This window comes from Ailuropoda melanoleuca, chromosome 9, assembly GCF_002007445.2.
Source record: "Ailuropoda melanoleuca isolate Jingjing chromosome 9, ASM200744v2, whole genome shotgun sequence".
Lineage (NCBI taxonomy): Eukaryota > Metazoa > Chordata > Mammalia > Carnivora > Ursidae > Ailuropoda > Ailuropoda melanoleuca.
In genome coordinates, this window is record NC_048226.1 from 65,001,067 (window position 1) to 65,024,955 (window position 23,889).

The 23,889-nt window shown below is 39.0% G+C and overlaps 1 protein-coding gene across 3 annotated transcripts in view; it reads left to right on the forward strand.

The window, feature by feature from the left end:
- Positions 1 to 16,992: 16,992 nt before the first annotated feature.
- The window catches only part of CPQ (carboxypeptidase Q), a 346,647-nt gene continuing 339,750 nt past the window's right edge, over positions 16,993 to 23,889 (forward strand). For all 3 annotated transcript variants that reach the window (XR_004627851.1, XM_034668345.1, XM_034668346.1), the window contains exon 1: positions 16,993 to 17,425. Coding sequence is in view for 2 of the 3 variants with exons in the window: in XM_034668345.1 (XP_034524236.1) it covers positions 16,993 to 17,425 (433 nt within the window). In the remaining variant the exon portion in view is untranslated. The remainder of the gene's footprint in view (positions 17,426 to 23,889) is intronic.

Below are 23,889 nucleotides of genomic sequence, written 5' to 3' on the forward strand. Positions count from 1 at the left end.
CGCTGTGCCACCCAGGCGCCCCAGTTTTTTTTTTTTTTTTTTAAAGGAAAAATGCTTAAAAAGTAATTAAAGTCCAAGTTATCAATTTTTCCTTTATGGATCATACTTTCAGTATGATATCAACTTATCAAATTGCATATTTGATGTATATATAGTTTATTATATGTTAATTATACCTCAATAAATCTGCTAAAAATGTTATTGAAAGTATTTGGACTAATGGTATGAAGAATTAAAGAATAAGGTGAAAAAATACAAGAGGATTAGCCTTCAGCTTTTGAATTTCTACTACCTCAACAGCATAGGAGGGACCATTTTTCTTGTATACTTTAGGACAAGCCCAATTCAGGCAGTCAGCAGACCGAGGAGAGATTTCCCACAGTGGTGGTAGCCCTAAAATACAGCATGGAACCACACAAATGCCAAAACAAATTGAGAAAGGCTCAGCTTTTTTTCCATGGAGTTCAGTACCTTACATGCATGTCCAGCTTGGTTCTAGTTGCTAGAGGCTATTTTTTTTCAAGTCCACAATTTGCTATCCCCATTGGGTATGGCATTCAGTAAAACCAGCTTTTGCACAAGCCTTTATTAGAGCCCACACCTAGATGTGTTTGGAACAAGAGAGAAAAATAACTGGAAGCAGATTTGCTGCAATCTAGACTCAGTTGTTTGGTTGGCTTCTTTTTGCTGGTTTTCTGGGTTGATTAGACTTTGCTAACTGATGGGGCTTCAAGGGTAGCAGCCGAGGCAGAGCTACTCTGCTGTGCACTTGGACTTAGTACAGACATTCCTGGTGGTCAAGTCATGTATTTTCTACTTTGGAAACAGGCATTGGACCAGGATTGCTGGAACAATTGCATGGGTTCTATGGTGCAGAAACCATAATGACTTCCAAAAACATGGGCTAAGGTAATTTGGCTCTCTTTTTGTTCCGATCTCTGAAAGAAAGAACCCACTAAAGTTCAGAGCATCTTAAACATTTTGAAGTTGTGACATTGAATGTGAATAATTGGTGTCTGTGGGACTCTGAGAGTAGAAAGCAGGGCTTACCTGGGTTTCTCATTACTTTACAGAAAAGAACCTGGGAAAAAAAAAAAACCAACATTCGTTTTCAACCAGGGAATAGCAAGTATTACAGAGCTGTAGAGCCACTTGCATTTAAACACCCTGTTTTACAAGTCCATAACTAGGTGCCACAAAGCGGCATTAGAACCACGGAGACCGTAGAGTCTGAGCTCGAAAGCAGGAGATGTGTAGTCTTCATAACTAATCTTGTTCATCTCATTAAGCACTTGGTGAAATTACAATTCCAAGCAGTGTTCTTCAGAGACAGCATGGGATGGTGGGTTCTCCTCTCCGGCCCAGCATTCTTGGAGCCCATAGAGACCGGGCCTTGTATTTAGCACGGAGGCGTGCTGAAGAGGTTGCCTCTGCCTTCAGTGAGCCCTCAGTCTAGAGACGGAGACGGAGAAATAAACAGGCAGTTATAATGCCGAGTGTTACGTACCGTGGAGGATGTACCTAGAATACAGTTACACGAAGGGGTCCCCAACCCAAACTATGAGGGTCGGACAAGGCTTTTCCGAGGGTGCCTTAGCGTTTGATCCTCAAAGAAGTGAAGGAAAGGCTTCTGCCTCTTACTACCCAGTTGTCCATGAGCAAATCACGTTCTCTGAGCCTCCGTTTTGGAAGTACTTCTACCCCTCAATGGCTGCTTATGAGGATTGAGTCAGATGATCGCTATATGAAAGCACGTAGCCCAGTCACTTGCTACGGCAGGGGTCCATACTGGCTTTCTTCCTCTTTCCTTCGTCAAGTGAGGAACCCGACTTCCAGAGCAGGCTACACAGAGGTCACTTCTAGAGGATTTTCAGCTGTTATCTCTGTCACTCCGTGTTCATCTTTCTGCTTCCAATTCATCGGGGTCTTTTCCCTCTGATGCTGGGCCCGTACAGCATGAGGTGTTTCATGTCCTGCCTGTGAGCAAGCGGTGGAGGAGAGAGAAGACCAGGGGGACACGTGCAGCTTGGTGGGGGGTGCTGTGTGGGACAGAGCAGCAGCGTGGCCTGCGAATGAGGGAGGGGCGGGCAGCAGCCACCATCTGAGAGATCGCCTTAGTCCTCAAGTGGACAGAAGAGAGGAAAATCACCTTCAAGTATAAATCAAGTTTGCTCTGTATCTGTGGATCTTGCAAGTGGTACGATATTCCCACTCTTGGGCGGGCCTAACTGCTCTAAAAGCGCATGGTGCAACTGCTTTTGGGGGGGGGGGTCTTCGGACCGGGCAGTAGGCACTCCCGAAGCAGGGAAGCAGGGCAGAGAACTTCCCAACAAGGCGGGCTCGCTCTGCTTCCCCCACCTGCTCTGTGCTTCCTTTTGTTCATTTTTCTGTGCGCTCTTCTGAAGATGGCTTTGCTTTTTGCAAACCCAAATCACCTTCTCATGTTGCAAATCCACCTAACCTTCAGACTTTTTTTCCGCACAGCTGTCACAACAAACTTCCCCTCATCTGCTACTAAATGTATCAGACACCGTGGTGCGGGCTGTGAGTTGCCGACTCATTCCCCGGGGGCTTTCCAATAGAATCTGATGTTATCCAAAACTTCTCATCTGTTTCAAAGGCTACAGTTTCCTGCATTCTCTGGAGGGAAATCAAACACACTACATTGAGGAAATAGGCCGATCCTTCACAGATTTAGTAGATCTCTAGGCAATTATGGGGTGATTATTCCAAACTGAGTGTTTCCTCACCTCATTTCCCATCACAATGACTTGGGTGACCTGACGATGGGCTTTTCATCTTTCGAGTGAGAGATTGGGAAATAAGTCACAAAAATTGAGATAAGCTGTCGTTCTTCTGATTTCTCTCTGTCCTCCTCCTAAGCCTTTCTGTCTCTCCCCAGAGGGAAGCCAGTTCTCTTCTTCCCTGTTTCATCTGCAGTCTCTATCCAGGATCCAGGAATCTTTTCCTTTAAATCTATCTTCATAATCCTTTAAATCATACACCTCATCTCTTGATGAATGGGATTCTCTTCTTAAAAATGGCTTTTTGAATTTTAGAAATTGCCCTTTAAGAAAAAGCACTCTCTGCCGGTTCCTGGGCCTCTGTGAGCTCTTTTCTCCTTCCTCCTCACTTCTGGACTGGGATGCATTTTCTACCACGGCCTTTGTTCCACACTCCATGCTCGTCTCTCTCTAAGTGTCTCCCTAATTCTGTCTTTATTTTGTTTAGGTTCCCTTTTTAATTTCCTGCTGTCAAGCATCTGCTGTATCACCTTGCTTTCTCCACTTCCTAGAAAACTTGTTTTATGAATGCTCTTTCCCCCCAGAATAATGTTGCTGGCTGTTCACTGATGTAGTGCTACAGTGGTTTTATTTTACATTGACTGATTAAGCACTTTGAATAATTGTTTTAGCTCCATTACTGTGAATCTATTTGACTTAACTCTTTTCTTTTGCCACCTTTGATTAATGTCTGACCACTGGGATAGAGAGGAATCAGCGCATTCATTTCCCCTTGACACCGTTGAGAAATGCTCTTTTTCCTGTGCAAGAGCCCGAAGCAGCAGATGCCGCATGCTCCCGTGCGGAAGGAGGGAGCTTAGCTCACACTGCTGTGAAGGAAGTATGTGTGTGCTCTCAGCCGGTGTTTGCTAATGCTGCTATGTGTCAGCCATCTCGTAGCAGAGAGCAAATGTTAGGATTTGGGGAACAGTGTACCCGCATATCAGATTTTAAAACTGAATGGTGAATCTCTGTTGAGTTAACAGTGTATAGCTAGATGGTATTTCCTTTTTAAGCTCATGAAACTTAACAGCTGTTTAGTGAAGCGGTATTTTCATATATGTCTGTTTGACAGGTTTAATAGCAAATTTTGCAGTAAGTGACTTGCTGAACAGGCCTCCCTGGCTTGGGCTGTAACAGGAATTGCGTTTGCAGCAAGATTCATTGGGGGTCTTTCTGCTTTTGTGTTTATGGGATGGGGGAGCCTGGCTAAAGTGAGGGAAACTGAAAGGCATGTTCCAAAGGAAATTACTAATATCTCTACCAGAGTGTTCCTTGGAACTTGTTATTAACCAGTTCAGGGGAAGATACATGGGGGAAACATGCTGTTTAGCAATAAAAACACATTAGTACAGTCAGCTTACTGTAACCCTATATTGGTGAATGGTAATTAAATCTATATATCTCTAGCTTTATAGTTTTCTGCAGCTGACTCTCTGGACGATTTCTGCACTTTGTCTGATTCAAGGAAGACCGTATTCTCTCTCCTACCTCTGGAAGAGGCTGCCGTGCCTTTTAATAGCTTTTTAATATCACCAGATCGAAGACAAATGCTTCACTGCTTTTATTGGCAGAAATAAAACACTTCCTATTACTCTTATGTTGGGGGTCCAAGTCCTGGAAAACTAGAACTTTACGAGGCTACAATCCCATTTCCTTTCATCCCTTTTTTTGGTTTTCCTGGATCGTAGGGCCTCAGAATTGCAAATGTCTAGGGTTACCCACTTTGTATTTGGCTCCACGGCGTATAAACTGCATTCTTCATGATTTATCTGTGTTTTTATTGATCGTATGTGCTTCATATGGCTGCTGACTGCAGGCGTGTGTGCATGTGGCCGAGTCACAGATCAGACCCCTAGTCTCAAAGGCATCCACCCTCATGGTCAGTTTGGCATCTTCAGCTAACAAAGGGACCAAGAACAGTCTCACAGCCTCTTTGAATTTCAGTACAGGTTTTGCAAGCCAAGGATACAAAGTTTGTCCTAGGGTTCATGGTTGATTTCATTTGTTGGAATTTTAATCATATTGTTTCACTTAAGCAGCATGTAAGGGAACTTTATATTTATTTTTCTCAGTCCCATTATGATGTAGGTCAAAAGTCAGTTACATTTGGCTATATGAACAAATATGCCTACAAAGAACAGTAGGAATTTAGGCTGCGTTGTTTTATACACTCAAGAAACTTGAAAGGAATAAAGAAATCCAGAAAAAGTATTAGTAGAATGAGCCCAATTAATTTTTTTAGAAGGCAAACTCAAAAACTGCTCACTGGTAAACAGTAAAATGTCAGGACCCAAGGAGGGACAAGAGAGAGCAGATCACCTGAGTTCTATAGAGTCTGGCCATGAGTGATTCAATATGGTGGGTGGGTGGAGAGGGTCTCTTGGTGAGCCTCTCCCAGCAAGTTGTCACCCCTATAGTTCCTACAGTTACTTCTGGGAAGGGGACTACCTGTAAGTTTACTACTTACCCTCCTCTCATCACCTCAATAACCTGCTGTCGCTGTACTAACTTCCAGAACCAGTGGGAATAAATGGAGTATCATGTACTGGCTTCTTTGCCTGGCTGTTAGGATTTGTCTCTCTTCCTTCAGTCCTCCTCCCTTTTCTCTATGATGCCCATACCTTATTCAGGATGACATGTTCAAAGGCAGAGACATTGGAAATGAAGCCTCTTTATCTTGGCTGTTAGAAAAATAATGGCAAAGTTATTGGATACAGGTGAATCCTAGTCTAAGATGGTAGGAGAAGTGGGCCTGAACACTCCTCTCCCTATTTTGGAGTTGGACCAGTTCTGGTTCACTCTTGTATTTTTTTTCCCCCCAGAAGTACAAATAAGTGTTATGATTTTTTTTTTTTAATGCTTAAAAAGGAGTCTGGTAGGTAGGTCTTTTTTTTTCAAACTTTTTATTTTGAAATAATTATAGACTTATAGATTGTCACAAGAAATAATAGAGAGAGATCCTGTTGTATCCTTCTGCCAGCTTTCCCACAATGGTCACATCTGTGGCTATAGAATATCGAAACCAGGAAATTGCCGTTGGGAAAATCTCATTCACATTTCACCAGTTTTTACTAGGGACTTTCAAAAGATTTCAAACGCTATGTAATTTTTTTTTCTTAGTGGGTATAACTGAAGGTACAGTGGGAGCAAAGGTTCTTCTCTGGTCTCTTCCTTTTTTTCTATCTTGCCCTCCTGTCCCCCATCATGTGAAAAATAGATACTAGAAAACTAATATGAACAAATAAAGTCTGAATGCTTACTCTAAAAAGCAGTAAATTAGGTGCCAATGAGGACACATATGCTTATAAGAAGAAATGTTCTTATGGCTGGGAATTATCTGCTTATACAGAAAGGTTAAGCTCAAGATAGTACATATTACTAAGCACTTTTCTTTGAATTATAAAGAGAGAAGAGCTACTCTTCAGCCTGGAATGTACATTCACTCCTCCTCCCCAACCCATATGCCTGCTAGCTCTTAGAGTTTTCCCAAACGAATTCATTTCCTGCCTATGCTTATTGAGTACCTACTAAATGTCAGGAATGCTAGATCCTAGAGGTTCAAAGATGGCTTCTACACAGTTCCTGCCCACATTGAGTTCCCGTGTTAGTGGGAGAGATATACAATTTGAATATAAACATTTTGAAGAAAGACAGCCAGTGTAGTAAAGAGAATGTGTGGGAGGAGAGGAGGCTGGAGACAGGGAGATGAGTTCGGAGATTGCTGTGGTGGTTCAGGTTAAGGTAGTATGGCCAGAAACCAAACTTGGTGAGGAAGATTTAGAGGGGAAAGGTAGATTTGAGGGCTTTTTAGCACTTAAATTTGATAGCACTTAATACTCAAGTGGCTGAAGGGTTTAAAAGAGGGAGAGACGACCCAAATGGTGCAGATGATCAGTGGTAGAAATGCCATGCATCGAGAGTGGGCATTGAGGGAGAGGAACTGACTTGGGGGAAAAGTCATAAGAAGGGTTTAGATATGCTGAGTTAGAGGTGGGTCTGTGGGCATCCAAACTCAGAGAGCTTATTAACCTATAGCTGAGCTCATGCCATGCTTGGTAAATGAAGCCTTGAAGTGAATGACCTTCCCAGTTAGAATATGTAGTAGGAGAAGAGGGTCAAGGAGAGAGCCCTAGAAAAAAAAGCTTTGAAGGAGAGATGGAGAAAAGAGACCTTACAGAAAAAGGTTGGGAAGGGTTAGATACAGGAAGAAGGGTATTTGGAAAAGGAGAGGCTGTTCATAGAATTAAATGTTTCAGATGTCACGTATGATAGGAACTGAAATGTTTTCATTGGATTTAAGAACAAGGGCATCCATAATGACTTTTGTGAGTTCAATTTCAGTTGGCTAGTAGGAGGAGACAAAATGGTAGACTGAGTAGTGGTTTTTATATATGACCCAATTAAGTGTTTGGTATAAGGTGATTTAGTCAAGTGCTATATGGAGTACAAAGAAAAGTGTGACTCCTATTAAAAATTTAAGAAAATCCGTAGTAGACTATTAGAGCTGATATGCAACTCCTTATTTTGCACATAGAGACTTCCAATAAATTGTTCAAAGTCATACATCTAGAGAGGGACAGCCAAGACCAAGTCCTGGATCTCTTGACTCCCTTTATGAAAGCAACTTGTGAATATGCTACAATTTAAAGGAGCAAATTCATGTCTGATGCAGGAAAAGTAATCATGAAAGTGATGAATCAGAGCCATATACTTATGTTGTGAAATATAACTACTTGTTTGATGAATTTATTCATTTATTCTATAAATATTTATTGACAGGAATTTTGCTATTTGCTTAGTATACAAAATAAATAAAACATATTCCTTGCAGAAAACATGCTTGGTGAATTTTATAACCATAAAATATTATCGCTATTAAGTGATATATAATCCAGCAGGGTGACAGACACAAAAACATGGAGCATACAATGCGTTGTTGAAAAGGCAGCGAGTAATCCTGCCTGGGAGTTGGAGACTGAGGAGCTAGACCTTGTTGTGATTGCAACTTCTCCAAATGGAGAAAGAGTGAAAGGGCACTTTATTTATTTTTTTAAAAGATTTTATTTATTTATTTGAGACAGAGAGAATGAGAGAGAGAGCACGAGACGGGGGAGGGTCAGAGGGAGAAGCCGCCGAGCAGGGAGCCCATCAGGGGACTCGATCCTGGGACTCCAGGATCATGACCTGAGCCTAAGGCGGTTGCTTAACCAACTGAGCCACCCAGGCACCAGTGAAAGGGCACTTTAGCAGAGGGAAGCATGAGCAAAATCAGAGAGGCATAAAGAGTGTTCTGTGACATCAAGGACTGATACACAGCCTGTTGGGGCTTTGATGTCAGGGTGGGGGAGCAGCAGGGAATGATCTTGAAGACTGCCATACCCATAACACTGAACAGTGAACAGTGGGGAAACAGATGTTGCAAGCCAAGGAGTCATTCGATTTAGGTTTAAGATAATTCTGGTGGCAATAAGGAAGATGGGTTGGAAAGGGGCCTGGCTCTAAGGCAAGGATATGTGTGAAAAAGTGTTTCAAATGAATGATAATGAGGTTCTGAGCCAGGGGAGTGATGATAAGGTAGAGAGGAGGGAAATTAGTCAAGAAAGAACTTGAAGGTGGAATTACAGGCAGAACTTGCCAACTGTTCACCTGTTCTCCCTGAGAGAGAGGCAAGAATCCAATAACACACTGCAGTTTCTAACTTACTGGGTAGGGCAGACAACAAAGGAAGAACAGGTTTGGAAGGGAAGATTCTAGTTTGATGTTGAATATTGAGAATCCAGGTGCATGTGGGAAATCTAGGTAGACTGTAGGCCAGATCCTGGACCTTCCTTATGGTACCAGTATAAAAAATATATTTAATTATGGACCCCCAAGAAGCCCATAAAGTAGTATAGCAGTTGGAAATGTATCACAGCTCAGTGAACAGAAAATCCAGCTAACAGTGGCTGAAACAAGTGGAGTGTATTTTCCTCACCTAACAGACGAGTTGGTGGTGCTGGTATTGGTTCAGCTGCTCACTGATGCCAGGACCAGCTGTCTTGGACTTGCCCGCATGGTCACAAAGTGGCATATGCAGCTCTAGAATTGTGGCCACTTTCTTGTCGTTGGCTCCTGTTTGGGTCTCTTTGGATAGAACCGGGTCACAGGGCCTCCTCTGGCTGGAAGGTCGGCTGGAAGAGTGAGGAAAAAAATTGTCCAGTTCACCTAAACCACTAGTTCACTATCCTATTAGATGCAATCCCTCCTTTTTAAAAAATAATAATTTATGGTACCTGTTTTATTATTCTGAAGAAGCATCATAGATAACCTGCTTATGTACATTTTTGATTAAATCAGTATGCTATCCTAACTATAATGTAGAGGAGAAATTAAAGGAAAGTAATTTATAAGAAACTACTTCAACATGTACATTTGCAGGCGTGACTCCACTAAATGTAATGAAGTAGTCGGATGCTTGCGTGATGAATGTGACAGCATAGATGGCTCAGGGGTGTGGTGGTGGTGTTTCCAGGACCAGAAGCAGCGTAGTCATGAGTGTTTTGGTAAGATGAGGAATAGCCCACAGTAAAGTTCTGAAGAAAATAAAGCATAGTCCTCCCTTGATATACATGGTAGTTGCTTATTGAAAAAGTCAACTTGCATCAAAACTATAAAAAAACTACTTTTGTATGTACAATACAGTTAGGTTTAAGGTTCACATAATGGGTTTTTCACATTTAAAAAATCTATGTGGAATGTTAGAGAGTTCTTAGTATACAGGATTGTACCCTGTGTCACAGTCCGTCTACTATCTGTGACCCCTGCTGAGTAATTACTAATAGGACCCCTACGCTCTCATGACAACCAGAAATGCTGCCTCCCCCACCACACATTCAAAAAACGACTCCTAGGGGTAGCACCATCCATATTGAGAACAACTGGCTTAGATGAATGAGGCCAGACACTTTGCATTTCAAACAAAATTGAAGTTTGGTTAGCAAGAAAAGGGGGGAATGGCTATGGAATAGATAATTAATAGTGCCTGCCAATAGCAGGAACTGAGTCTTGCTTATTTTTCTGTCTTCTCCAAATTCTTGCATAGTTCTGACATGTCATAAGTTCTCAATGAGCTTTCTTGAATGATTGAATAATTGTAATATAAGCTATGGAAAATGGAAGCCCGGCACTGTGTGAATTTTGAATTTAATAAAGGAAAGGATGATCTTTCTTAAGATGGTTAAAGGGCTAATCATTATAAATCTAGGCATGTTAGCAGGAGTCAGAAAGTGAGCTTTGATGTGCCACAGGATTTAGAATTTCTGATCTTTATGTCTGTGACATGCTCTAGAATGAGACTAAGAGTTAAATTTATATCAGTGAACTCTGTTCAGCAATGGAAGGTTTAGGGGAAATAAATTTAAGTTTTCATGTAGGTAGTATATTCAGTCTTCAGAAGAAAAAAGTGACACAATTAAAAATCAGTGAAAGCCTCAGTCCCTAAATCCTACTCTTTCTGTCTTTCAGTGCATTCTCTTTTCATTTTGTCCCTTTCCACTTCACTTAGTCTATTCATCCTGGCATTTCTGTCATAGCCTGAGACATTTTTAAGCAATATTATTCTAGGAAAAATATTTAGAAATAGAAGCAAAGGATTTTGTTTTGTTTCCTCAACATATAAACCTATTATTAGAGAGAAAATAATTCACAGTAGGAGAAAAGTTGGTTTTGCTTCAGTTTGCTTCTAGATTTAAGTAAAAAAGAATGAAAATGACATTATAAAGAACTTTATCTCTTTTTATGAAAAAGATAATCTGTAGCTATGGATCACGAAGATAATATATGAAAAGCAAGTCTTTCTCAAATAGTGCTCCCAATTTCTTTTGAATATATAACTTTCTGAATTCAAAGGCATGATACCGCATGGGTTTAAAAATAGTTGTTTAAGACTTTGAAGGGTATAATATTTAATATTTTTATAGTTTGAATTCAAGTAAAGGAACAATGACTTCAACCTTTGTATAAAAAATAAACAATATTTTTAGAAAATGTGCAGTTTAAGTTTAGATATTTCAAATGCCCTGTAATTGTTCAAGAGTGCACTAGATTTTTTTTGTCACTTAGGCTATGAGTATTTAGGAATTTTAAATGGAAGAAAATCTTGAGTGTTTTTATAAATGAATTGCTTGACTAATGCACCTTTTATGAGTGTGGGTTACTTTTCCCTCAGTGAAAATTCCAAGGAATAACCAGATAGTAATAAGTAGTGGTGTGTTTGAGGATTTTGAGGAACTTCATATGCTATCCTTGCCCTGAGGTGGAATCTGGGTGAGTTCTCTGTGCTGAGGAGATGGGAGGTAGTGAAGAGCAGAAAGAAAAGAGCAGAGGTATCCATCAACAGATGAATGGATAAAGAAGATGTGGTGTATATATCCAATGGAATATTACTCAGCCATCAGAAAGGATGAATACTTACCATTACATCGATGTGGATGGAACTGGAGGGTAATATGCTGAGTGAAATAAGTCAATCACAGAAAGACAATTATCCTATGGTTTCACTCTTATGTGAAATAAACAGGGCAGAGGACCGTAGGGGAAGGGAGGGAAAACAGAATGGGAAGTTATCAGAGAGGGAGAAAAATCATCAGAGACTTTTCACTATAGGAAACAAACTGAGGGTTGCTGGAGGGGAGATGTTGGGGGGGGGATGGGGTAACTAGGCAATGGGCATTAAGGAGGGCACGTGGTGTGATGAGAACTGGGTGTTGTACTCAACTGATGGATCGTTGAATGCTACATCTGAAATTAGTGATGTCCTGTAGGTTGGCTAATTGAATTAAAATAAAAAAAAAAAAAAACTTTTCTTCCTTTTTTCTCCTCCCTCCTTCTTTCCTTCCCCTCCCTTCCTTCCTTCCTTGCTTCCTTCCTTTTCCAGCTGCCTGAGGGATGAGAAACGTTCTTTGTATTCCCTGTTACAGCACCCTGGGGCATTTTGCTCCCTATATGTTGGAGCTTCACCAGTAGATCTTCTCAGTCAGACCCTGTTACTACTGTATCGTCCACTATTTACTCCCAACTACTTGCCCTTTTCTCCAGAGCCCATGTTTTGTAAAGCCACTGTGTCTTTGCTTGGGTTGTTCCTGTGTTGGGTTACCTTTTCTTCAGTGCCACTCCCACCTTCTTCACATGCCCTTCAGTACCCTTGAAACCTCAACTCAGGCATTGGCCTCTTCATCCCCTCCTCTCCTCTGTTCTCACAGAACCTTGTAACTGCCCTAGTTATAGGGATTTTTACATTCTTGTCTTCCTTTTTATACTTGGTAGCTCTTTGAGGGTGTGGATATTCTCTCACACCTTTGTGTCTTCAGTGCTCAGTAGGTGATCAATAAATTTTTGGTAAATGAATGGAGAGATGAAGTTATGACCCAAAACAGAACACTTTTTACGGTTAATAAAAAAGGAGATGTTTGAAATGAGTAGTACTACTTGTCTTTGTTGATCACCATAGAATTCTTTTCTCTCTTTGCAGGTTGTAAAAAAAAAAAAATACTACTCTAGCTTGCTTAACTTCATTTCACTGAAATGATGGTGTAGGGATATTTGTATATCTGAGCCAGGGCAGACCAAGTCTTTCAGGTCAGCAGATCCTCCGAGTGAAACCTCAGGGAACTTCACTTGGGTCAGTGTGGAGCCAATGCTTTTTCATAGATTAAAATAACTTCCAATGATTGCACCATTCATGATTTTATCAAATTCTTTCTTCTGTTGGGGGAACTATTCACATGTTTATCACTCATTGTGAAAAATTGTACAATTTGATTTTCCTAAAATTAGCTGTAAGCTACCAGGACTATTCCCTAGTACTAATATGAAAAGATTTAGTAAGTCCTTATTTGTGTTATCAAAACCTTCTTGATTTCATACACCAAACTATTTCTATTTTTGGCCTATGTCTTTTCACACTGAGGAGGGCGGGTGTTTTTTGATTCTTTCGTGCAAATAAACTGGTAACTTTGATCATTCTTCTCTTTTGAATTGACTCCAAGTCCAGAATGAATTTTTTGGTGTATGGTGACCTTGCATGTGTGAATTGGGAGAATATTTCCTCAAGCTGTCCTTGATTATATTGGCCTTTATTTGGTTTTATTCTGTCTCTGTAGTTCACTATTTTAATTTTTATTATAAAGCTCTATTTCTTGCTAGGAATGTATAAATTATATATTGGATTACATTATTTGGTTTTAAGTTACAAACTACAAATTACATATTTACAGTGTTTTTCATAAGTGGAATGTGATACAGAAATATTTTCTTCTATTTTTGTTACCTCTCCAACTATGTACTTTTAGTAATAATTATTATTTTCTACTATTTATTAATGAAAACATATCTTAGTTGGGCTAATGTGCCTTCCTAAAAACAATAATAATAAAAGACTCTTGCAGTGTTCTACTGGAGAGATATATAATTATGCATTTTAGCCAAGAATTACATCAGTAATTTTCAGATTGTGTTCTAGGGAAAGCCAGGTTTGGAATCAACTAATATTTGTTTAGTGTTTACTTATGTCAGGTGTTTTAGGTGATTTCTCACATAGTTCTGTGCCTTTGATCTTACTAAACTTTCTAAAGTACTAGTATTACATTCAGGGAAAAACTGATCCATTGAAAGTAACAAATCTATCATCTTTTAAATTAAACTACTTTTAAAAATAAGTATTTATTGCATTTGTGGGATTGAAGACAAAGTGTAGTTAAGTTATTAAGAACAACTCTCAAAGATACTGGTTTATGTTTTAAAGTAATTACATCATTTTTTAGTGTCAAAATTAATTTAACTGACCATGCTAGCTGGCATTAAGAATTATTATCAAAATGGCATGTTTTCTATTAATTCAACTGACATATATGCAAAAAGATGTAAAAATGTTAGATGCAGACCCTTATTTTCTGAACATATCTTCTAACCAGAATGTAGCCTAGGGATGATGTCCCAGTTGTCCCTCTGAAAGTGATCCCTTCTCTGCCTGTGGAGCCATTACTCGAGTCTGTCTTGAGATGTCATGTCTTCTCTATAGCTTTTCATGCTTTCTTTTGTTCTTCTCTTTGTTCTGGTGCTACCCTATATATGAGACTGTTCGAGTACATATTTTTGTTATAGTTGTTTGCTTCTCAGACTGCATTTGGGTGTCCTTCATTGAATTTCTATTATATGTAAATGCATACAGTTTCCTATAAGAAAACAATCTGTAATCCTCTGGGAAGTCTGCACTAGTTGGTGCAGTTACCTGTTTGATTGTACTTGCTGGTTTATCTGTTATCTAGGAATCACAGCACAGGCCCTGTTTCTGCAAAAGAAGGGTAGGGACTAGGGATTCCTAAGCTCTCCTGTATCTCCACAATGTTGCCATTATATGATTCTAATCCATCACTAGAAAGATATTATGGGATAGTTAATGTTTAAGGGATGCTTAGAGAATTTTTAATGAGAAGTAGATACTTGTGGTTAGTGTTAATTGATAGATGTGTCATTGACCTTTTCTTCTTTTTTTGCACCAAGACCACATTGAAAGAATGTACTTTGAAGAACAAATTGCAATCTGGTGAAATATTTTCATGGTTTAATAAAATTTAGCTTTTAAAAACAAGCATCAGTAATGGTGAGTATAGAAACCAAGAACCTTGCATATAGTTACAATAAAAAGGAGAGCAACATCAATGTATAGTTTTTATAATTTTTCAAAATATCTTTAAATATGATAGCAAGTTCTTATTCCTTCAGATTCTTTGTAAAGGAGGCAAGGCAAGTACTCTAAGATCTAGAGAGATTAAGGGCTCATTCATTCCTTAAATGAAAATGTACTGAGTGTTTATACACGGATACAATGATTGAAGGTACAATGATGAATAATTTACCCTACTCGACTTCAAGAGTAGGAGAGACAAATTTATAAACAACTATTTTAGTTGATAATATTGTTAATTATGGTAGAAGCATGGAAAATGGTGCACATAACTCCGGAGTGGTATTTGGTGAGACTCCAAAGAAGAGGTGATTGTTAAAGCATTTTCATTAAAGAGTGGGTGAAGATTTGTCAGAAAAAGAGGAATAGGGTGAGGAGAAGGGTCTTGCAGGAAAAGAGAAGGAAAATATGTTGAGATCCAGAGTTATGAAACGGCCGGGTATTGGACGGACAGAGTCAAGTTCAATGCAGCTAGAGCATTACTGTTCAATATAAATATAAATATGAAGTTAAAAATTTCAAATTTCATATTAAAACATAAAAACCAGGTGAATAATGTTATATTTTATTTAACCTAATACATCTGAAATATTTATGTTTTTTCATACTTAAGTATGAAGTATTTGATTTTAAAGATTAAATCAGGTCTGTATTTTACACTTAGAAAACATCTCAATGTGGTCTAGCCACAGTATCTAGAAGCTTCCCTAAGGGGTGTGTGTGTGTGTGTGTGTTTAAGAGAGAAAGAGAGGAAAAGGGGAAGAGAGAAGGAGAGACTGAGAAAAAAAATGAAAACATTTGTGGGGTGCCTGGCTGGCTCAGGTGGTTAAGCATCCGACTCTTGATTTCAGATCACGTCATGATCAAGCCTGTGTTGGGCTCTGTGCTGAGTGTGGAGCCTGCTTAAGCTTCTCTCCCTCCCACTCCCTGCTCCTGTGCACTCTTTCTCTCTCTCAAAACAAAACAAAACAAACTTAAAAAAGAATGAAAACGTTTGTGTGCTCTAGAGGGGGAAAAGTTGGAGCCATATTTTGAAAGCTTTGTATACTGTCTGAATTTGGAATTTATCCCTATAATATAGTAGCTTATTACTGTGATTCTCAAATTATTTTTGGTGAAAGCCTAGCTTTTAATATTTCAAATTTATTGCAGACTGATACTTTTGCAAAATAGATCAGCAGTAAATTAGAAAAATGAAATGAAAGAGACATACAAAGAGAAGCACCATTGTTTAAATCATTATATTTGACAAATTTAGTCAGCTGATTATAAAGATGTCTAAATTAATGCTATCCAATAGAACTTTTTATGATGATGGAAATGTTATGTCTGTGTTGCCCAGTATGGGAGCTCTTAGCCACATGTGGCTATTAAGCATTTGAAACGGGGCTAGTAGGACTGAAAAACTAAACATTTTATTTAGTTTAAGTCAATTTAAATTGAAATAACTACATGAGGCTATTGGCTACTTTGTTGCACAGCACTGGATGTGTTTCCTCTTAATGTCTGTATCTACTGTAGACTAGTGAAAAACATCTGTGGGCTGGCATTTGTCCTCAGATCATCCTTAAAGTAGCATTGTTTAGAGCGTGGACTCTAGAGTGAGAAATCCTTTGTGGATCTATGGCAAGTCACCTAATCTCTTGCTACTCAGAAATTCTTATTTATAAAACAAAAGTAGTATTAAGAAACTGTTTCATAGGGGCGCCTGGGTGGCACAGCGGTTGAGCGTCTGCCTTCGGCAGGGTGTGATCCCGGCATTATGGGATTGAGCCCCACATCAGGCTCCTCCGCTATGAGCCTGCTTCTTCCTCTCCCACTCCCCCTGCTTTGTGTTCCCTCTCTCACTGGCTGTCTCTATCTCTGTCAAATAAATAAATAAAATCTTTAAAAAAAAAAAAGAAAAGAAACTGTTTCATAGAGTTGTGAGGATTAAATTTGTAGCAGGTGGAATTAGGGAAAGCACCAAGAAAAGATGATATTTGCAGGATCCTCAATGGACGAGTTCAATAGGCAGAGAGGAAAGAGCCTATAAGGTACAGGGAACTCTAAATCCCATTTGAATCATATTCTATTTAGAGGGAGGGGTAGCAGACAGTATGGTTTTAACCCTACCATTTTAACCACCACACTGTTAACACTCTTTCTTTCTCTCTTTCGTAGTTGTCTTACTTTAACCTTTTAGCATATTTTAAACTGGATCACTAGGTAACATGCGATTCTGTGGTTTTAATAAATACTGCCTATTAAGCCAATCATTGCCTCTTTATACTTCTTCATTCCTGGGAGTTATGTTGCCTGAATTTGATGGTGGAAGTTGGGCAGTGGTTGAGAAGGGAAGGGGACTCCTATTTGAAAAGCAAATCCCTGGGTTTGAAAACCCAATCCCTGGGTTATGGCAGATAGCTGTGAGATTCTTTCCCCCTAAAACATGTTTCTTACTTTCATAGATTATTTTAGGAAGAAAACCAACTGGAAGAATCAATGAAGTTCCTTCTTTTCACGTTTGTTGGTGTTGTTCACCTGTTCTCCCTGAACTCTGGGAAAGCGATATATAAGAATGACAACTCTCAGAGGACTTTTCAAGAAATAAAAGAAGAAGTAGCCCGCTATGGAGATGTTGCTAAAGCAATCATCAACCTTGCTGTTTATGGTAAAGCTCAGAACAGATCCTATGAGCGATTGGCACTTCTGGTTGATACTGTTGGACCCAGACCGAGTGGCTCCAAGAGCCTGGAAAAAGCCATCCAAATCATGTACCAGAATCTGCAGGAAGATGGGCTGGAGAATGTCCACTTGGAGCCGGTCAAAATACCCCACTGGGAAAGGGGAGAAGAATCTGCTGTGATGCTGGAGCCAAGGATTCACAAGATGGCTATTTTGGGTCTTGGCAGCAGCATTGGGACTCCCCCAGAAGGTATCCTTTGTCTTTTCAAGTTAATTTGCTGTGTACGTTATAAAATCAGTGTCATGGGACATAGTTGATTACAGTATGAATGACTCATAATTTAGGTGATAAGAAGGACAATAGAATCATTTCTCATTCCGTTGGCGTAATGAGTTTTCTACTGTTATATTCATTTTTCTTCCTTCTTCCTTTCCTTCCTTTCTTTCTGAAAGAAAGTTTATTGTGTAGGATCACTTTTTAAATGAAGATCTACAACTATTGATCCATGATATTTATCAGCCCAATTGCTTACTAACTTGTAGCTAGTATACCATTAGTTTCATTCTGTAGAGCATTGAGATAAATGTGTATAGGATAGAGAAACTGTAATTTCCTCCAAACAGCCTCAATGTACAGAAATTTTTAGAGTTAATGAAATGGGGAACAGATCTTTACACATGGAATTGATTTAATTATTTTTACAGAACCGGAGGCCTCAAATGCAAGGAATTACCCAGGGTGAATTTCTACCTTTACTTATCAGCACCCTAGTTCAGCTTCATCAGACAATATAAATGACTAGATCAGGGATATATAACTAGTCACTAGTGAGCTGTCAGTCTTGGACTGTTCATGGACTGTTTTCCTATGGCAGACAAACTATTTTATAGAAGCTAGTTGACATTCTCTACAAAGTTTATAGAAAATTTTGGCCTTCTCTTAATGCCAAAAGAAAGACCCAATATAGAAGTAGATGGTCAGTTAAAAAAGAAAAACAACAACATCTTTTTTGAGGTATAATTCACATACCATAATATTCACTCATTTAAAATCTACAATTCAGTGGTTTTTAGTATAGTCACAGAACTGTACTACTACTGTGGGACATTTCATCACCCTAAAAAGAAGCTCCATACTCATTAGCAGTTACTTTGCATCCCTCCCCTACCTCCCTCCTAAGCCCAAGGCAACCACTAATTTTCTTTCTATCTTGGTGGATTTGCCTATTCTAAATATTTCACATGAACAGAATAATATACCATATGGTCTTTTGTGACTGGCTTTTTTCATGAAGTGTAATGTTTTCCAGGTTTATCCACATTGTAGCATTAATCAATACTTAATTCATTTTTATTATTGAATAATATTCCATTTTATGAATATACCATATTTTATCTATCCATTCATCTGTTGATCGACATTTGTTTTTTCTTATCTTTTGGCTATATGAATAACGCTGCTAAAAACCTTCATGCATAAGTTTTTGTATGGATGTATGTTTCCAATGAGTGGAATAGCTGGATCATATGGTAACTCTATGATTAACTTTTTGAGGAACTGACATACTCTTTTCCAAAGTGACTGTACCACTTTACATTTCCACTAATGTATTCCAATTTTTACACATGCTTCTCAATACTTGTTATTGTCTGTCCTTTTGCTTATGGCTATCCTAGTGGGTATGAAGGGATATCTCATTGTGGTTATGATTTCCATTTCCTTAATTGAGCATCTCTCCATGGTCTTATTGGCCACTTGTGTATCTTCTTTGGAGAAATATTCAAATCCTTTGCCCAATTTTTAATTATGCTATTGTTATTGAGTTGTAAAAAGTCTTTATGTATTTTGTCTACAAGTCCCTTATCAGATGTATGATTTGTTAATGTTCTCTCCCATTCTGTGGATTCTCTTTTCACTTTCTTGATGGTAATATTGCTGCAGAAAAGTTTTTACTTTTGATTTAGTACATCTAATTTTTTGTTGTTGTTGCTTGTGCTTTTCATGTTATATCTAAGAAACCTTTGCCTAAACCAAGGTCACAAAGATTTATTCCTATATTTTCTTCTAAGAGTTTTATAGTTTTAGCTCTTAAAGTTAGGGCTGTGAATTAATTTTTATATATGGTGTCAGGTAGTAGTCCAATCTCCATCCTTTTTCATGTGGTCATTCAGTTGTCTCAGCATCATCTATTGAAAAGACTATTCTTTCCTCATTCAATTGGGTGTAATACATTAATTGCTTTTCAGATGTTAAACCAACTTTGCATTCCTGGGATAGATTCCACTAGGTTTTAACATATGATCTTTTTTATATATTACTGAATTGAGTTTGCCAGTACTATCTCAAGTAGTTTTACATCTATACTCATAAGGGATATTGGTCGATAGTTTTATTTTGCATGTGTGTGATATCTTCATCTGGTTTGGTATGAGGGTAATTCTGTACTCAGATAATTGGTTGGAAAGTACTACCTGGTCTTCTGTTCTTTGGGAGAGTTTGTGAAAGATTGGTATTAATTCTTTAAGTTTTTGGTAGAATTCACAAGCCATCTGGTCCTGGGATTTTCTTTGTGGGAAGATTGCTAATTATTAACTTAATATCTTTCCTTGTTACAGATATATTCATATTTTCTATTCTCAAGTCAATTTTAGTAGTTTGTGACTTCCTAGAAATTTATTCATTTTGCCTAAATTGTGTAATTTGTTGGCATATGGTTATACGGTATTTCCTTAGAAGTATTTTTATTTTTGTGAGGCTAAGGATCCAAATTACTGTTTGGTGTCACTTGCTTTCAGCCTGAAGGATTCTCTTCAGTTTTTTTTTTTTTTTTTCTCAAAGCAGGTCTGTTAGCAGAAAATTCTCCAACCTTTCATCCATTCTTATTTATTTATTTAATTTTAATTTTTGAAACACAGTTCTACTGCATATGAGATTCTTGGTTAACAATTTTTTACCTTCAGCACTTTGAATTTGTCATCCATTGTCCTTTGGTCTCTGCTGTTTCTGATTAGAAGTCTCTTGTTAATATTATTGGGATTCCCTTGTATGGGATGAGTCATTTTGCTCTTACTGATTTTCTTTTTATTTGTGGTTTTCATCATTTTGATTTTGATGTATCTAGGTTTGGATCTCTTTGCTTTTTTCTTGCTTGGAGGTTGTTGAGCTTCATGGATGTGTCAGTTTGTTTTTTTTTTTTAACCGATTTGGAAAGTTTTCAGCTATTATTTCTGTGAACATTTTTCTACCCTTTTTTGCTCTTCTGGTCCTTCCACTGTGAGTATGTAGGTGCAATTGCTGGTGTCCCACATTATTCTGAGTTTCTGCTCATTTTTCTTCCCCCCTTTTTTCTTTCTATTCTTTAGGTTATATAACCTGTATCAGTCTATCATCAAGTTCACTTATTCTTTCTTTTGCTAGTTTAAATATACTGTTGAGCCCTGTACTGAATTTTTCTTTCCAGTTATAATTTTCAGCTTCAGAATATTTTTCCTGCAATTTTTGTCTCTTTATTGATATTCTTTATTTGCTAAGACATTGTCATCATACTTTTCTTTAATTCTTTAAGTATGGTTTTCTTTAGTTCCTTGAACATATTTATAAAAGCTGCTTTGAAGTCTTTTTCTCATATATCCTACAACTAGGCCCCTTCAAAGGCAGTTTCTATGGCCTGCTTTTTATTCTATGCTTTGGTCCCTTTCCTATTTATTTTCATGTCTCATTTTTTTTTTGTTGTTGAAAACTGAACATTTAAAATAATATATTCTAGCAACTTTTGATACTGATTCTCCCTTTCCCTCTCCTGCCTGATGGAGGTTGATGTTGTTTTTGTTGTTTGCTTTGCCCTTTATTTGTTTAATGATTTGGTTATACTAACTCTGTAAAGTCTGTTTCTCTCACAGTGTGCAGATTCTGATGTCCCTGTTTAGAGTGCTTTTTTTCTCCTTTTTTTTTTTTTAAAGATTTTATTTATTTATTCGACAGAGACAGAGACAGCCAGCGAGAGAGGGAACACAAGCAGGGGGAGTGGGAGAGGAAGAAGCAGGCTCACAGAGGAGGAGCCTGACGTGGGGCTCGATCCCATAACGCCGGGATCACGCCCTGAGCCGAAGGCAGACGCTTAACCGCTGTGCCACCCAGGCGCCCCATCCTTTTTTAACCTCTAGTCTGGCTCACTAGGAGTCAGCCCTGAATCCCCATAAACTAATTATTGGTCAAAGGTTTACACAGATCTCATTAGTCAGTTATATTTTCCCCCTTTACTGTTGGATGTACATATGACTTGGGGGCTGTTATTAAAACTTAAGGAGTTTATGTTTTTGCCCCAAGTTCAGCTACAATCTAGTAGCTTGGAAGTTCTCTCTACCATCAGCATGCCTTGGCCATGCACATACTCTTCCACCTTGCAGGGTCCAGGTGATTTTATTATATCTTGCTTAATGGTATTTTCCTCTGTATCAGAATAGCTTATTATTCAGATCGCGTTTGGTCAGAGTTTGTGTGTAATCCTCTTATGCCAGTGATGCTTCTGCCCTTTGCTGATGGATCTGTGTGCCGCTTGGGAAAAATTTTCAATCTGACCTAGGTCCTGTTTTGATTGTTCTTGAGTAGGAGCACGTGCATAGTTTTTCCAGTCACCAGGGCTTACAGTGATCCCAAGAAGGCTTTTCGTGGTTGTTTCTTTTCTTGGTTCTTTCTTTTAAACTTTGGATTGCTCTGCCATTTTGCTTGTTACTAGCAGTATCATGAAGCTTCTAGCACTCCTTTAGTTGTTTTCTAGCACTCCTTTAATTGTTTTTTTCCAAGCCGTCCATTGTTTTGAACAACACCCTTAGGCATGGAATTCTCTGTGTTCTGCTCCAAATACAGTCACTATCCTGGGTAAGAACTGCAAAGCTCTTCCTTTTCTTTGCTTGCCTCTTTGCTGGAAGAACCTTGCTACTTCCCAGGAACTAGGCACAGTGATAATGCCGTTTTTCTCCCAGAGTGATATCCTTAGCAGGTGCTAGAAGGGGAGGGTGGTAGCTCCTGGTCTTCTCAGCTTGCCTCTCCCAGCGTGGGGCCTCTGCCTATGAGTAAACTGAGACAGACAGAGGATCTGTCTTGGATCAGGATCCAAATATTATTGGTGGCTATCCTTAGGGTGGGATGTCTACCATATGAGTTGGGGCTGGGTAGAGGAATAGGGCCTCAGCCCTTTTGGAGTGGAGTGCCCATAATAGTGTTTTTATAACATGTAACTGGGGATGGGAGAAAGAAGGAGGTCATGGCCCACATGCTATAGACTCTCATTATTCTCAGATATAGTAGTTTTCTTGAATGAATGTTTCTCCATTTGCTTTAGACCCTTAAGACAATTTTTCGAGACTTTAAGTGATTTTTTTTAAAAATAATTTTTCTCAGTTAAATGTTTTGTAGAGGACAGATCTGCCAAGTTTCTCTCTGCACCATTCTGTAAGTACCACTGGGGTCATCTGTTTTGATTTCTCTGAGACTGCATGAATAGGTGACCTCTGCGATATTAGGGGAACCCCTCAGCCTGGGTTCTATAGTGTCAACCAGGAGTTTTGTTTAGTTGCCTCTGTTATTCAGTAATCTGTGTTGGGCACCAGATTATGTATAACTTCTTTTTGCTTTTTAATCTTTCCAACTATCTTAAAAGGTCTAGCCTTTTTTTCTACAGATGAGAAAACCAGACTCCAAGAGGTGAGGTAGTTTGCCTATGGTTATACAATTAGCGAGAGGCCAACTGTCAAACTCCGGAGTCTGTGCTTTTAGTTATTAGACTATATTGCCTCACATACAAATACTTTAACGTTCTTTTCATTTATATAAGGTTTTCCTTTTTAGCCATCTGACTGAAACAGAGCTGTCTCAAAAGCTGCTGATACCTACGCTGTGACAGCAGAATATATTGGTGTCTGCACCTTCTTTTTGGACATGTTTTCTCATTCCTGTTTCTTTCTTATCCTCATTTCTCATTCTGTGGCTGGGCCTGATCTTCCTTGGCTATCTGCCTGGTACTGAAAACTGAGCCAAGTTACTGATTGCTCCTGGGGCCTTCAAAACCCAGGGGAAGTGAATTTTACTCACTAGAATCTATTGTAGTGTTCCAAGACTCACTTTCACCCCACTCCTTATTCCATGGGGCTCAAAGTAGATAAACAGTTGTCTGGCAACTGGGCTATTTTCAGCTTGGAGGACACTGGAGAGTTAGGCTGAACCAGGTATGGAAAAATTCCCACAGGAGATAGTGTGAAGTCAACATGAAGGGACCTCTATATGCAGGTAGTGCTGTGCAGAGCTCATCTCTTAGGAAACCCATGTTGTGTCCTTGGTTTAGCCACCTACTAGTTGTGTGACCTTGGTCTAGTCTTTTTTTTTTTTTTTTAAGATTTTATTTATTTGACAGAGATAGAGACAGCCAGCGAGAGGGAACACAAGCAGGGGGAGAAGGAGAGGAAGAAGCAGGCTCACAGCAGAGGAGCCCGACATGGGGCTCGATCCCATAACGCCAGGATCACGCCCTGAGCCGAAGGCAGACGCTTAACCGCTGTGCCACCCAGGCGCCCCTTGGTCTAGTCTTTTAATCTCTATGGACCTTAATTTTGTCACCTGTAAGATGAGAGATGTCTAGGCAGGTGATGTGTATTAAGGAGGGCACATATTGCATGGTGCACTGAATGTTATACACAAATAATGAATCATGGAACATT